General features: G+C 34.0%; 6 protein-coding genes across 9 annotated transcripts in view; 3 read left to right on the top strand and 3 right to left on the bottom strand.

Moving 5' to 3' along the window:
• The window catches only part of LOC123691521 (serine/threonine-protein kinase 17A), a 171,353-nt gene extending 167,148 nt beyond the window's left edge, over positions 1–4,205 (bottom strand). Inside the window, exon 1 of the mRNA XM_045635991.1 lies at positions 3,632–4,205. Coding sequence (XP_045491947.1) covers positions 3,632–3,777 — 146 coding nt within the window. The 5' untranslated portion in view covers positions 3,778–4,205. The remainder of the gene's footprint in view (positions 1–3,631) is intronic.
• Positions 4,206–5,170: 965 nt separating this feature from the next.
• On the bottom strand, positions 5,171–7,822 carry LOC123691407 (DNA-directed RNA polymerase III subunit RPC9-like). 2 transcript variants are annotated; one of them, XM_045635784.1, is made up of 4 exons: positions 7,804–7,822; positions 6,773–6,893; positions 6,251–6,403; positions 5,171–5,332 (listed from the first exon to the last, which is right to left on the bottom strand). In XM_045635784.1, exons 2-4 carry the CDS (start codon positions 6,851–6,853, stop codon positions 5,240–5,242), a joined length of 327 nt encoding a protein of 108 aa, XP_045491740.1. In that variant the 5' UTR covers positions 6,854–6,893; positions 7,804–7,822; the 3' UTR covers positions 5,171–5,239. The 2 variants fall into 2 exon arrangements, with proteins under 2 accessions (XP_045491740.1, XP_045491739.1); XM_045635783.1 differs by lacking the exon at positions 7,804–7,822 and adding an exon at positions 7,540–7,797.
• A 385-nt stretch (positions 7,823–8,207) lies between these two features.
• Positions 8,208–9,412, top strand: LOC123691406 (glutamine synthetase 1, mitochondrial-like). Its single transcript, XM_045635782.1, has one exon. The coding sequence runs from the start codon at positions 8,208–8,210 to the stop codon at positions 9,393–9,395; it is 1,188 nt and encodes a 395-aa protein (XP_045491738.1). The 3' UTR covers positions 9,396–9,412.
• A 112-nt stretch (positions 9,413–9,524) lies between these two features.
• Positions 9,525–10,997, top strand: LOC123691405 (glutamine synthetase 1, mitochondrial-like). Its single transcript, XM_045635781.1, has one exon. It carries the CDS (start codon positions 9,642–9,644, stop codon positions 10,851–10,853), a length of 1,212 nt encoding a protein of 403 aa, XP_045491737.1. The 5' UTR covers positions 9,525–9,641; the 3' UTR covers positions 10,854–10,997.
• A 700-nt stretch (positions 10,998–11,697) lies between these two features.
• On the top strand, positions 11,698–13,653 carry LOC123691241 (plasminogen activator inhibitor 1 RNA-binding protein-like). The gene has a single exon (XM_045635543.1). The coding sequence runs from the start codon at positions 11,880–11,882 to the stop codon at positions 13,044–13,046; it is 1,167 nt and encodes a 388-aa protein (XP_045491499.1). The 5' UTR covers positions 11,698–11,879; the 3' UTR covers positions 13,047–13,653.
• Positions 13,654–14,340: 687 nt separating this feature from the next.
• LOC123691015 (E3 ubiquitin-protein ligase HECW2) overlaps positions 14,341–16,080 on the bottom strand; it is an 87,812-nt gene continuing 86,072 nt past the window's right edge. For all 3 annotated transcript variants that reach the window (XM_045635191.1, XM_045635192.1, XM_045635193.1), the window contains one exon: positions 14,341–15,564. In XM_045635191.1, coding sequence (XP_045491147.1) covers positions 15,306–15,564 — 259 coding nt within the window. In that variant the 3' untranslated portion in view covers positions 14,341–15,305. The remainder of the gene's footprint in view (positions 15,565–16,080) is intronic.

Here is a 16,080-nt window from a genome sequence, read left to right as displayed (position 1 = left end):
ACATATATAAAGATATCTAAAGGTCGAAGAAACAAAACATGGTGCGTTGATCGACGACAAGTTACTATACATGTATGTGTAATGTGTATGCTAAAGTTCCTATCTACTCGCGTTATCATCACCACAGATAATATAATCCTAGGACAATCTACACACTTGTAAAGTATTCATTGCATACCTGAAAACATTTGTTTTATTTATTAAAAATAACAGTTACATAACCGTTAACATAATACAGTTATTTCAGTGTAGTTGTCAACTATTGTTTCACAAAATTTATCTCACCTACTTCGAGATACGGTATCAATGTAGTAAAATGCAGAAGTTCGAAAGTCTAGAACATTCCAGTTTCTATGTACTCACAATTAAAAGTAATGTTCTCATGTCTCTAGTATATCAAATTATGTTCATAGTTATGATTTTATGGTTATGATAATTATTGCATAAGTTAAATTACATAATATCGGACCTTTGAAAGCAAAAGGGTTAACTACCTACTAGGTTAGGCGGTTAAGGTTATGAAAACTAGGAGGTCGACGCGAATTAATAAGGAATATGTAATTGCAAATGTATGTAACATCAAAAATTTAGTTTTTATTTAATAAAACAAGTAACTACGTACTGGTCATCTATGCAATAAAACATACGCTGATAAATTTAATACGCGATATATATTTTACCTATGAACTTGCCCGCAGGTTTGTAAGCGTTAGAAATCGGTATTAGAATAGGAACAGTGCATCATTGTTTCGTGTTGGATAGATTTACAATCGATTATTCGATCGAATAACAACTTCATTTCTCGATTTATCACTTGAACATTTTCACTTTCATCTAAGTATACATAATATTATAATATAATACATTATACAGAAATCTATACATATATAATAAATCTGTAGAAGGGTCAATTCTGTACATTGAAAATATTGAAAAAATAAATAGCAGGTGTTACTGGATCGATACCAAACCCAAATACCTATGTAATTAAAAAAATTTTTGTCTGTCTGTCTGTATGTTCAGGCATCACGTGAAAACTAACGATTCGATTTCGATGAAACTTCGTATAATTAATTATACTGTATTATCCTGGGCATAAAATAGGATACTTTTTATCCCAGAAAAATACGTAGAAAAAAAAAATCTTTATTTTCCGCGCGGACGGAGTCGCGGGCGGAAGCTAGTTTTAAATAATCACAGTGCTTTGAAAAATAACCCAACTTAATGGTTTGAAACTAATTTATGATAATGGAATCAATTTATGCTAAAACGACGTTTACTTTCGAAATCATTTATCATTTGAGACTGGTTAATTGTTGTTTCCATTAAAAGATACAAAATTGAATAAACAAGGCATGAATTAAGTTGAGAAAACTAATTCACCTTCTAAATACGATTTTTAAATACCTAACTATTACTACGGAGATTCTTAGGTAGGTAAACTGTACTAGATTTTAAAACGTATTTATCGTCTTATATACTTGTAAACATGTTAATAATGTACGAAAAATTAATAATTATAATCGAAGGTAAAATTGTCGGGGTTAATGTATGCCTGCGTCGAGTAACCGCACAGGCTGCAACGAGGGGAAAAGTTGTCGGGCTTGTCCGTGCGCCACGTTCCACAGCTATAGCTGAATGTTGTATGCACTTTCGTCTGTATGCGATATTGGCTAGTCACTTTTTTTTTTTTAATTAAAACGTGTATTCACTTGTTAACAGACATCTAACTAGTTAACAAACTCAGGCAGCAAAAATAAAAATATGTTTAGGACGACACATTTAATTAATTTAATTTTTAACCGACTTCAAAAAAAAGGAGGAGGTTATCAATTCGGCCGGTATGTTTTTTTTTTCTATGTATGTACACCGATTACTCCGAGGTTTCTGAACCGATTCGATTCTTTTTTTGATGCGGGATGGTGTCGAATTGGTCCCATAAAAAATTTATTTGGATAGGCCCAGTAGTTTTTATTTTATGAGCATTTTTGTCTGTATTTGTCAATGTTGCAAGTGCAAGTAAGTCGGTTGTTTTTAACGCAGTTATCACTTGTTTAATATTTAAAATAAAAATGCGGCGCATCAAAACAGCCTATTTATTAACGTAATTTTATTAAACAACGTTTATAATTTTCAATGGCAACACTGACCTACGCGGCTGTCACTAACTTGACATTTTGTATCGTGCATCGTCACTTTTAATATACTTTCCCGCCATTGTTATTTTTTATTTTTTAATTATTATTTATTATTGTAGGTATTTTGATTTTTGTTATTTAACATCGACGCACAAGTAATCTATGTGTAGTGGAAAAGTTTTAAAGGGAAAATTATAGTACTCCTCCAGACATTTTTATCCTGAGTAAATTATAAAACTGAGTACCTATATATCCAGGCTATACAAGTCATTCTTTATTTCTTTATTGGAAGAAAAATAATTATATACTGGTACAAATCATAATAACATTAATAAGGATATCCAAGTGTAGGTAGGTATGTATGTTTCTCATTATTTGTGATTAACATATAGCTATGTGTTTCTCTTAATATTACATTAATTGCTACTTACATAAATACATGTACTAAAATAAGTTTGTATATTTTATAGTAAAGCAAAAATAATTTAGCTAAAAAATTAAGTACTTAGATTAATTGTGGTAAAACTTAATAAAATCTTAACTTTGTATCTTATCTAATTTTGTAAATGCCTAGTATGATATCGATTTTATTTAGTTTTTTAACTAAACTAAATAAAATCGATACCATACTAGGCATTTACAAAATGTTTGTAGAACAATAATTTAACATGTAATGTCAATCAATCCACGCATGTTATATTTTATAATGATACCTATTTGCAGCAAAAATGTGTCTTATCTATAATAATTATCAAGGTACTCGGCTCTCATCAGTCACTTTTATCTGAAGTATAGAGTTCTATCTTAGTCATTTCACTGCCTTATTGAGATTAATATAACCAATATTCATACTACACATACAAATGAGTTTGTGTGCTATTGTAGATGCGTCATGCACACATTCAAACTCGAATATATTGTAACACATGTTACATTATCAATATTAGCCATGAATTACTTCACAATTGTTATTTATCAGAACTATTATCTCTAGAAACTGATTGTAATATTATTATTTTAAAATGAATTATTGGTACTTTATTGTATTACTGTGGAAAAATTGTCAAGGAGTTAATTAAGCGCTTAGAACAATGTTTTCTTTGTCTTACAATATTTTATACAATTAAGTTTTTAGTAAATAGGTAATGTAGGTAAAACAAAAAATACAATACCTACCTAATTCCCTGTAGATTGTAATTAAAGTTTTTTTTTATCAAATAATAGGTAAAAAAATAGGTTTAAAGAGAGGTGGTTGGTACCTTAATTTTTATTTGACATTAACTATCCTACTCCTGAAACGCTATACCTACTCCATTTTTTCGAAATATCACCCTAAAACCCAAACTACGACGTGTCAAACGAAGAGCCTTGTAACCGAGATTCTATAATAAAAATTATTTTTTTATCATACCGGTGACGACACTAACAAGTTACCTTGTAGGCAGCGATAAGACGGTTAGGATCAACACGTGATTACTAAACATTTCACTGACCTTGCGAATGGGGTTTGTTCGACGTGGTAGGTGTCTGTGATGGGATCCGAGCGCATGATGCTTCGCAGCTTCTCCTCGGCCAGCTCCAATAGTCCATCACTCGCCGTTTTTATATCAGCCTTACATATTCCACTCAAAACACTCATTTTGAACGTGTAGACGACTGACGAACCGAAACAAACAATCGCTAATGTCACCAAAAGAACACACTATTTAGTCCTTATTACCAAAGTATCACTTATACGTTACAAAGACATCAATTAGGCCATAAGAAACATTTTAAATGCCTCTGGTTTCTCAAAAGGTAACTGAATGCTCTCCCATGTCATTGCGAGAAGCAGTTACTGTTACGAATGCTTCAGCTTCACTTAAATCGGCACGTTTAAACAAACATTTGTATCACTTCATATTCAAAACGAAATAAAACAAACTGTTTATTTACACACGCGTTTCGAGAAAACTTTTATAAATTTGATAAACGCGGCAGGACAGCTGCGTATCGACGAGTCGATCGCACTTCGCCATACACGTTTCTGCCAAGAGAGCTAGTCGCGGACTCCCGTCTCCTAGCGACCGATACCATTCAAATTCCGTTGCGAGCGAATGTCACTATTCAGTTGTTTCAAGTTCGAAAGTTATCGTACGTCACTTATGACATCTAAGTTATACATAAGTTTAATAGATGGCGCTGAAACTCCTTTTGTTATTTTCAGTAACTTGCATTACCTACAAGATTTAAAACTCAAATTTCAAAACACTTTGTTCTTGAGATATAATTATTATTATTTATTTTTGAAATATATTGCTTTTTTTAAATTGAATACTAATTTTAAACTCAAAACAGACTTAATTTTAGGGTTACTAGCGACATCTGTAGTCTCGTGTAGTCCTTCTTTTAAAAATTCAAGTGGTTTATTGTGTTTGATTAAAGATGGCAGTACTAATTGGAGGAGGATCGTAGAGGATATTCTCTATTCGTTTTAACACAGCTGTGCACACATCCTCCCTCTTAATTATCTATGACCACAAAACCGTGGTAATTTTAAATATTTACAACCACAGTTTACAACGAATAGCGCAGTATTTTCGTTGCAATTTTAAGTAGGTAAACAATGCAAAAATGTAACTTTCTCAATCTGACCTTGCTAATTTAAGAGGTTCTAAATTCATAGATACGCAATTTATAAAGATTATCATTTATAACAGCTCTTGAGTATTTATTCTTAGTGTACACTGTACATACTGTACCACAAATACGACATTCATATTTGCCACATGAGACCTCATTAGAAAATATTTAACGCATGAGCGCAAATCCAATGAAATAGCAATGACTACTGGGTTCGATTTCCGGTGGAAGCAAACAAATACTCAGCCTCACCAGCCCTACTTGTCCGAAAAAAATATATATCAGATCGACATAATATTATTTTATATTGCGGCATGTAAGCCGGAAATAGCGACTTTATTTTTACATTTTATTATTTGTAAATTTCAGTACAGAAAACCTTCAATGGGTAACGCAATAAAAATTGGTAATAATATTTTAAACTGTTTATTACATAAAATATATTATTTACTATATCTTAAATTACATTGTGGCTTATGTTAGCTTGAGGTTGGTGGGAAGAACTCATTTACAATTTGAATAATCTTCTGTACATCATCTTCTGACAAACGCTCCTCACTTTCTTGTACAATCTGTGAACAGAAACATAAAACTAGAGTTAATGAATTGTTGATCTAACCTATCCAGTAAAAATATTGTCACAGAGAATTGTTGGGCATGTTAAAACATAAAATTTTTATTTTAGTTTTTCAGGTATTATTTCACTTAATAAAAAAAGCAAGCATCATTTCAGGTTGGAAATAATCTGAACAGGATTTTTATTAGTCACTGCAGAGCAATGGTTCTTTGAATTTATAATAAAATTATGGGTTCAAGATGGTAAGAGCATGAAAAATTAAATAGATTTTTCAATTTATATTTATATTATGGTTCCACTTTGCAGGTAAAACTCAGGAACATGCCTGAGGGCGCTTTTCCACCAGAGCTGTGCTAAGCAGCTATGCTATGCTGCAAAAAAGGAAAAGCTATGCTTGAAACTATTTGACCATTTCCACTAATGCTTAGGTATGCAGCGGTTTGAGTAAGCTGTGAGAGAAAGATGTGCAGCTCAAGCTATGTGATGTATGATAGTAGGTTCCACTCTGCACATGGATTACTGAACATCATCCGCAGCAATGTAGAAAAACATATACCAACCTGCACTAGACAACTATGGTAGATCATGGCTTAAATGTTATAGCATACTAGCGGTCCGCCCCGGCTTCGCCCGTGGTACATATTTACGTTTTCTCTACATAAGAACCATCCTGGTACTTCAAGGAATATAATAAAAAAATAATTAACGAAATCGGTTCAGCCGTTCTCAAGTTATGCACTTACCAACACATTTTAGGATTCATTTTTATATTATAGATTGTTGAAGAACTTACAGTTTAGTAATTATTGTTAAAATTATGTACAATTGTAGTCCTAAATATATACTCAAACTCGAACATTTATTCAATTAGACTTCTTCTAGAAGCACTTTCGAATTTTTAAGAGTTACTTACTAATTGTATTTCTAGCTCAGTTCTCGGTGGAGTATTAACCATCATTAATTTCTCCAATTTAGTTAACTTGAAGGGTTTCATTGCTTCCAAGAATTTTCTAACTGAATCCGCAGTTTGATTTTTACATTCTGTATCTTGCAAATATCTAACCGTCTGAAAGGGAAATAAAGATCTTTGTAATATTTTATTAAGATATAATGAACGTTGTTTATGTATTAAAATGCATGTTGTTCAACTGAAACATTTGAAATTTATCATTCTAAATTTTTATAAGGAAAAGTGATTATCCAAATTGTTTAATAAACATATTGCTCAGATTTAGTCGAAAAAGGCTCTCACTAAATCTTTTACAGATTTCATTAAAAATGTGCAGCTCTGACGACAGCCATTATAATTCTAGTTAAGTTATACAGTGAATCAAGATATTGAATAAAAACACAAATTAAATAATAGAAAATGTTAAAAAATTGTATACCCTTGACAAGTTGTTAATTAGTTAAAAATTAAAAATAAGTAATTTACCTCATATGTAACGGTAGCTAAAGATCCTTCTCTTTTATGTTTCTTTTGAGTATTATCTTTCAATGTCTGTAAAATCTGCATCACTTCATAATTGCACAGAAATGCACTGTTAGCTTTTGTGCTGAAATTAAATAATGGATATTTGATGAAAAGAAACTTGTCTTAATATTAGTCTACTGCCATTTTTGTATATTTTTCTATCTTTTAGCTACTACTAATGATCCGCTCCGGCTTCGCCCGTGGTACATATTTCACAATCAAAGGTAGCCTATGTCCCTTCTTGGGTATCAAAATATCTCCATACCAAATTTCATGCAAATTGGTTCAGTAGTTTAGGCGTGATTGAGTAACAGACAGACAGAGTTACTTTCGCATTTATAATATTAGTATGGATTATTGTGATGTGATGACAAATTCATAAAATTTTATTTCTTTGAGTTGTGTATTTTAAAATACATTGTTATTTTTAAGTTAATTATATTATGTTAACAAAATAATGAGATCATTAAATTTAATTACCACACACATGATCTATGTTACATGTTATAGCTCTCAAATTCTGTGTGCATGTGTTCATATTGTATTGTGTACAAATATCCAGAATTTAAATTTAAAAACAAATTCCAATAGAGTAAAATATAAGCAATTTTGTATCACTTGTCCAGTCCAAGCTTAAAATATATTATTCGAGTTATACTATAGGTATTTATTCATAATTATCAATTAAAATTGTATAATATTGAGTTGAGAGGTTTACTTTAACTTACGTTTCCATTAGATATAAAATCCCTTTATGTAAATATTTTGAGGCAGAGAAAATACGAAGAATTGGGAAATATATTAAAACTGTTGAACTCGTGAGATTATCAATCACATCACATAATTTGTTACATTGATGAAAATAATTTATAAATAAACATTTATGATCGTTATCTAAATTACAATTATTACATAAAATTTAGGGAGGTATTCAAAAATCAGTTTGTACTTTACTTTATTATTGTTCAAAACAAAAATACATTGGCTGTCACCTGTGTCCAGTGTCGTGTTTTTCGCAATGTTTTTCGTGTCTTTGACAAATGACATTTGACAAGTACAGAAGTGTGGGCAGACCGTGGGCAGACCTTGGGCCAAGGTACAAAATCAACCATAGATTATAAACGAAAACTAAAAAAAAATAAGGATACGGAGTAAATAGGTACTTCAGTTTTAAACACACTTGAAAAACGCAATTTACCATTTTTATTTTAAATCAATGGAATATAAGATATTATGTTACCAAAAAAATAATAAAAAAAAGTCATTTGAATGGCATTTTTTTATTATTATTCCAGTTTCTTTTTTCTATAATATGTGAAGTAGCTCACTGGATTTTTATTCCACCATCGAGATTTTTTTACATTTATATATTAGTTGTGTTTTTTTCGATACTAATATGTCTTTCCTAAAATTGTTAAATATTGAGCGCAAGTTGCTAAGGATTCCCATTTTCAGAAGAAATTGTTTTCGACCTCTTAGTCAAGAACATTTCAGTTCTGGATTTTCAAAAGTCAAAACCCCTATTAATGCTTATTACCACCATTATATAAATTTAGCAATGCCTAAAGATAAGATATTAGCAACCTATATATGGATTGATGGAAGTGGTATAACAATGCGTTCAAAAGATCGTATATTGGACAAAGTTCCTTGTAACCTGGCAATGGTACCAAAATGGTCATTCGATGGAAGTTCTACCGGTCAAGCAAAGACTCAAGACTCCGATACAATGTTAATTCCCTCAGCTGTTTATAGAGATCCATTTCGCAAAAGTCCCCATGTCTTAGTATTATGTGAAACATATTATGGTGATGGAACCCCTACAGCAACGAATCATAGAGCAAATTGTGCTAGTGTATTAAGTAAGATTTCTGATGAAGAGCCTTGGTTCGGTATTGAGCAAGAGTACACTATGTTTGATTCAGATATGTGGCCGCTTGGCTGGCCGAAATGTAGAGGGTATCCCACGCCCAAATCACTTTATTCATATTGTGGTATTGGCGAACATGTCGCTGGGCGAGAAATAGTAGAGTGTCACACTAGAGCGTGTATCTACGCTGGGTTGGAATATGTAGGTTCCAATGCAGAAGTAATGAAAGGGTCATGGGAGTATCAGGTAGGAACAAGCTTAGGAATTAAAGCTGCAGACGATCTTTGGGTGGGTCGTTATATATTAAATAGAATAGCCGAACAATATGGCGTTATAATCAGTTACCATCCAAAACCGATGGGAAAAGACCAACCAGGTATAGGTTGCCATCATAACTTTAGTGTAAAAAAAATGCGCAATGACGGTGGTTTAGAAGAAATCGAAAAAACATGCAAATTATTGTGTGAACAGCATTCAAAATTAATTAAGAATTATGGCCTTATGGATGGAGAAGAAAATAAAAAGAGATTGACTGGCCAATTCGAAACGGCGTCATATGATAGTTGTAGATGGGCGGTAGCAGATCGTGGTGCTTCACTACGACTTCAGAGAAGTGTTGTATCTAATAAAAAAGGATTTTTAGAAGATCGACGTCCCGCGGGCGACTGTGATCCTTATAGAGTATGCACCATTCTCGCAGAAACGTGTTTATAGGAACGCTTTCGTGTTTTTAAATTATGAAGGCGAAAGGAGGTAACGTATAAAAATTATAATAGGCTCTTCATTGGCTGAATAGAACACGATATTCAAATGATTTAAAAATTTTCAAATCTCAGTCAATTATTTTACATTGAATTAACACCAACAGAATATTTCTGGAATATTTACTAATGAAAATTACAAAATTTTTGTAAGAAATTAATAAAAAAAGAAGAAAATAGAGAAGACGAAGAGTGCAAGATGAAACATTTTGTAAAATGTCTTTCTATATTACAAAAGCATAATAATGTGCTTTTTACACCAAAACGGCATATGCTTAAAGAATCTATTAACCACATTATGAGTAAAAAAGTGATGGATAGATATATACGACTCCCCGTACCCTGTAACAAAGTTCTGGCCACCTACTGCTGGATCGATGGATCAGGTTTGAATATGAGATGTAAAGATAGAATTCTAAATTGTACCCCATATTGCGCTGATGCGGCACCAGGTTGGGCTTTTGATGGCAGTTCCACTGGCCAAGCTACTACTGCAAATTCTGATACAACTCTTAAACCAGCTGCTGTATATAAAGACCCATTCAGATTAGAACCTCATGTTCTTGTGTTGGCTGAAGTATATATGGGCGACGGTTCAGCTGCAAAAACGAATCACAGAAAGTTCTGCAATGATTTGTGTGAATTTCATAAAGCGGAAGAACCGTGGTTTGGACTGGAACAAGAATACACAATGTTAGACGTAGATGGATGGGGCTTAGGTTGGCCTAAAGGTGGCGGGTTTCCTGCTGTCAATTATGAATTTTCTTATTGTGGAGTTGGAGCTAAATACATAGCTGGTAGAGATATATCTGAAGCTCATACAAAGGCCTGTCTATATGCAGGCTGTGACTTCGAAGGTACGAATGCAGAAGTAATGTTTGCCTGCTGGGAATGGCAAATAGGAACTACAATTGGAATAAAAGCTCCAGATGACATGTGGATGTCTCGATATATAATGTCGCGAGTATCAGAAGACTATGGCGTGGTTGTAACATATCATCCTAAACCAATGGGGCCTAAGCATCCTGGTGTAGGTATGCACCACAACTTTAGTACGAAAAGAATGAGATCTGATGGAGGATATCAATTTATAGAAGAATGTATTAAACGATTAGAAAAAAATCACATGAAACATATGAAAAATTATCAACATGATGAACAAAGTAACAGGATGCGGCTATCAGGAAAGTTTGAAACAGCGCCATTTGATAAATTTTCTTGGGGAATTGCAAATAGGAAAGCTTCTATACGTTTAGGAAGAAATATAAAAGAAAAGGGAAAGGGATTTATGGAAGATAGGCGACCAGCTGGTGATTGTGATCCATACTTAGTTTGCGGTTTACTTATGGACACATGTTTAGGATCAGTAGGTAGTGGTGGTGGTGGTAAGGGAGGAGGTAAATGTAAGTAAAAATACTACCATCGATGAGCGTAATTTTATTGTTATGGTCTGGTTATTTATCGTTTCTTATAAATTTGATGTCGCATTACACTGTAAAGGTTTTACAGAATTTTATAACCGTTATTTTGAATAAAATATATTTTTTTCAGTAAGTGTCATGTTTTACTTGCCTTAATAACTTTTTTTAAATATTTACCTCTGATCTCCTCTGATACAAGGGTTAAGAAAAAAAGGTAGTTAAACACTAACCATTCGATAGCTATTCCTACAACATTCTAACAAAAATAAATTTCATGGTTCACGGGTGAATTTAACTTACTATATTCTAGTAATTTAATACTTTAAATATAATATGTAATGTGCTGCAGATCTTCGTTTTTGTAAAACAATATTAACTAAGTTAAAACTTTGGAAAACATTTTTATATTATTGAAGTTATACTTCTTTTGGCGCGATGAAGAAAAATGATGAGAGTGAATTTTTACGATGCGCGCACACACCAACACCTAAATTTAACAGCATGAAGTTAGTTTTAGGTGGTATGAAAATTGATAACTATGTTCAAGTTGTATAATCTAGTATATTTTTCCATACGCCAAAGAATTAGTATAACTTCTCGCGTGTACATATTAATTGTTTAAACCATGGAACTATAGTTAAACATTATGAATATGGGCTCAACTTATTACATGCATGTATTTAATAATAGCTTATTGTATAAATATAAAGACCCAATAGTATTCGTATAGATAAAAACAATATATTTATTTTAAAATTACATAGCTAAAAAATAAACCATAGATATTTATTAAGGTTTATTTTGGGAAGTGAAGGCTCTGAGCACTGGCAACTTTAAGATTGCGGCCATTTTCATTCTTTTCTCTATTCCTGCCGTCATATGGCGTATAGTGTGATAGTTTGTCCGCCATATTAAATGAAATCAATAAAATAAGACAAAATGTCGCCTTACTAAGTGTGTGAAATTAATCCATCAACATCCAGTTTTTGTGTAGTTAAAACATCAAGAGGATCACAATGGAGAATTCCTACGGTGTGGGGATCGATAATAGATACGCTCTTTTCTTGGACGATGAGTCCGATCCTCTTGATGCGTTAAAAGCGCGAGAGCAAGCAAAAGAGCTCAAAAAGAAGACCAAAGAGGCAGAAAAAGAGAACAAAGGCAAACCTGAGGCCAAACCTAAGAGCGGCAATGCCGTCGTGAGGAAAGGTATCAAGGAAACTCAAAATGTGAAGTCTCAAGAAATTAAGAGCGGTGAACAACAAAAGCCTAAGGGGCCGCCGCGAAACAATGAGCGCAATGCGGAACGTCCGCCGCAACGCCGTCGCGAAGATCGTCCGCAGAACGGTGCCGTTGAGGGCAAGGATGGTGCCAGACCTCCTCGACGTGAACTCGGCGATCGCAGGCCTAACTTCGAAAGACGTAACTTCAATGACAACCCCGAAGGCGGTGAACGTCGCGGACCAAGGCCGCCGCGCGAACCGCGTGACGGTCAGCGTGGACCCCGACCGGGTTTTGACAACCGGGGAAAACGTGAGTTCGACAGGCGGTCCGGTTCCGATAAAACCGGCGTGAAACCCGTCGACAAACGCGACGGTGGCGGCCCACACAACTGGGGTACTATCAAAGATGACCTCGACGATATGAATCCGACCAGCTCGGACGCCGACGTCGCCGAAGAGAAGCCTGCCGAAGCGCCGGCCGCCGGTGCAGGTGACGGACAGCAGCCAGAGGCCGAGCGCACCGTCCCCGCCGAGGAGGAGCCCCGCGAGCTCACTCTCGACGAGTACAAAGCGCTCAGGAACGCTCAGCGCACGGCGCCGCAATACAATCTTCGCAAGGCCGGCGAGGGCGAGGACTTGAGCCAGTGGAAGAACCTGGTGTTGCTGGAGAAGAAGAAGGAAGGCGGCGACGACGACGACTCCGACGAAGAGTACGACATCTCTGACTATCCGCAGCGCGTGGGCCGTCAGAAGCGCGTACTCGGCATCGAGTTCACGTTCACGGACGGCGCGCGGCGCGGCGGCACGGGCGGGCGCGGGCGCGGGCGCGGCGGCCGCGGGCGAGGCGGGCGCGGGCCGCCGCGCGACGAGGCGCCCGTGGAGGAGCCGCGCCCGGCGCCGCGCTCCCAGGTCGCGCCACCCAAGGTGGATGACAGCAAAGATTTCCCCTCTCTCAGCTAGACTAACAGTGAGCCTTCACACTACTCCCCTTTCGAAGTATGATAGAGATACAAATTAAATATTGTATGTACCGTTATTTTTGAAGTAAATATACAAAATATTTACATGAGTGTGTATTATATTGCATTGAATTTTAGCAGATTTAATCGTTGACTATCTATGAACCTTGAAAAGATTCAAAGGTTTACTTATAAATTTTATAGTGATGGGAATTGACTCGAAGCACTCGGGTAGCGAGGAGGGGGAGGATGTTTTATTTTTTTCTTTACTAAGAGATTGCTACATTAATGCATATGAATCGTTAAATAACAGTAGCTTTTTATTGTAATCACATCAGCTTATGGTTTTAACATTTAATAAGTTGTATGAATAAGATTTTAAACTCATAGACTGTGACACGCTATATTGAATGAACTCCGTCACAATTTAGAATAGAGCATTTGTGAAAATAACCCTTGTTGCATTTTGTGTCATGAGTTTGTGTTGACAAATGCAAACTTAAATCTGTAAATAGTCTTAAAAATTTAAAGATAAGGTCGTAAAATAACAAGGTTGATTTTTGTTGTTACACAAACTTCTTGAAAAATAAACATTTTGTATGTGTGAAGTTTTCCTTTTTCTTTACTAGTCAAATAACCATTAGTCCATTCTCTTATTTTTATAGGCTTTCCTCCCCCTGTACAAGTAGTATCATTTGATCTAGTATATAATCTATAACAATAATAAAATTGGAGTTTCCATTTTTTTTATTGAACTAACTGATTTTTACTAAATTCATAATGGATGTACAGTGTATACCTACTGTACCAATTTTTTTTGCAATTTTTGTTTGCCTGTTTTGGCTAATGTCTGGAACAACTGGACCAATTTTGACAGGACTTTCACTTACAAATAACTGTTGTTATTAGGAATAACATTGGCTATTTTTATACTGATATTCCCATAGGAATATTAGGATTAATAGATTAACTTATTACCGCGCGCCGGTCAAACCTCGGGGTGCAGCAAATATATAATATGAATCAATAATTATTATATCCAAAATATTAACTTTTTCAAAATGATATTACCTGGTTAACATTCAGTTAACACATCTTAGGGCCGATATTTCAATGCTTGGATAAAACTTATCCGTCCAATAAAGTATTATACGATAATATTAAAATGACACAAACTGTCAAATACGGGCAATGAGAATATGTTTTTAAAATGGTGATTTTATACATTATTCAACGAATAAGTTTTATCCAAGCATTGAAAAATCGGCCCTTATAGGAAGTAAATGAAACAAATATTGTAATTAATATAGTATATTGACACATTTGATCACTTTCACACAAAAACAAATTACTTAGAATTTTTACACAATAAAACAATACTCAAAGGTAGTTAAATATTCAACACAATAGAACTATTTACTTACAGACATAAACACAAACTTACACTTGAGTGTAATATACATAAGCACAATAAATAATTTATTTACAATGGAATTATATGCTCAGAAATGTCTATTGATGGAACATAGTGCTATGCTATATGCGCAATCTTGAGCATTTGTAGAATATCTATACATTCTCTATAAATAACCAAGGAACATCAATATTAGCAAACATCACAACATCCACATTTTCACATCAATTAATTACATTACCTATATATAAATAGACTAACTATGGGGAGAAATAATACAATTTTTGTTGCCAATTTATTATAAGCAATATTTTTAATGAGCTGACTAGGAAGTAATGATGAAAGGATATAGATTCAATAGCATCTCTGTTTTAGCCAATACTTTTACAATCCCTTATTTTCTGTATAAAGATAACTTAATAATAATTAAAGTACATATTATTTTGGTGCGAGTAATATTTATTAATGCTGATATAAATTACATTTAATTGGCCATCAAAAGGTTAATAAAATTATAAATTAGTGACATAAAGCGTAATAACTAAACTGGCTCGGGGGCCTGTTTCACAGCCACAATACAGTTAACTTATAAATAAAAGCATTAAAGTACAATCATTGACAGATAAGTGGCCGTTCGTACTGATAAATGCCTCGCACACCTACATTACTGCAATATATAGCAAATACATCAACACTATCACTGTTTGTCTCGGCCATACTATCAATTTATTGTTATTTACACAGGACAAATAGTTTATGACGAGAAATAATTTTTCAATCGACCTTAGTTTTTAAACTATAGGTTCTTTATCTTTGAAATACTGCAAAAGTACAACATAACTTTGTTTATTCAATGCCAAAAGTATTGGTTTCCTCTACGGCTAGTAGTAATTTTTCATGAAGCAGCTGCGGTGTTGGATATGGTGGTAAGTCTAGTCTATTGAAGCAGGTGTGAGCTCTAGGCAGCGACTCGACTCTGCCCCACCGCTCGATGCAGAAGCGCCGCGGACCGGTCGATCCCCGCAATGCTGAGAATCCTTCGTAAGGTATCGACGAAGTTCCAGTAACAAATTGTACAAGTCGCAGACGTTGTTCATTTGTAAATCTGAAAATAATAACACAAATTAGTCTTTATTTAAAAGGGGAGGTCATTGTTATTACTTATATGATGCAATAGTCAATAGGTTGTGACTTGTGAAATAATTTTAATTACTTAATATTCAAAAACGAATAAAAAAAATAACCTAATAAAACAGTCATATATTTTCAAAAATTTCAAAAGGGAAGCTTATCGTATTCTATATATTTTTGGGAATAGGAACAAATTTAATTTATTTATTTTATTTATTTACTCTTCAATAAAACTATACATAGAAAACTTATTGCTAATATACAGAACAAAAAAAAAACAGTATAGTTTATTAGGCGGCCTTATCACTTAGAAGTGATTTAATGTTGGTTTACGATAATGTTATCGTGTGGGTCTATGCCAATATCTTATCTCGGTTGTTAGCCACATTTGGCTCGAAGTATCTGACCACATGAACCTTAGTCCTTGGTGATTAGTGTCACAAAGTATTACGGAAAGAATATATTTTAGTTTGAAAAATTTCCATGGTTG

This window comes from Colias croceus, chromosome 4 (assembly GCF_905220415.1).
Source record: "Colias croceus chromosome 4, ilColCroc2.1".
Classification (NCBI taxonomy): Eukaryota; Metazoa; Arthropoda; class Insecta; order Lepidoptera; family Pieridae; genus Colias; species Colias croceus.
This window is presented reverse-complemented; position numbering and strand designations above follow the sequence as displayed.

Bases quoted from the DNA above. Each gene is read 5' to 3' on its own strand.
- LOC123691241 (XM_045635543.1), top strand. From the start codon at position 11,880: ATGGAGAATTCCTACGGTGTGGGGATCGATAATAGATACGCTCTTTTC.
- LOC123691406 (XM_045635782.1), top strand. From the start codon at position 8,208: ATGTCTTTCCTAAAATTGTTAAATATTGAGCGCAAGTTGCTAAGGATT.
- LOC123691405 (XM_045635781.1), top strand. From the start codon at position 9,642: ATGAAACATTTTGTAAAATGTCTTTCTATATTACAAAAGCATAATAAT.
- LOC123691407 (XM_045635783.1), bottom strand. The intron at 6,404-6,772 runs GTAAATTACTTA...TTTCCCTTTCAG, and splicing joins TAGCTACCGTTACATATGAG to ACGGTTAGATATTTGCAAGA. The intron at 5,333-6,250 runs GTAAGTAACTCT...TTCTGTTCACAG, and splicing joins CTGAGCTAGAAATACAATTA to ATTGTACAAGAAAGTGAGGA.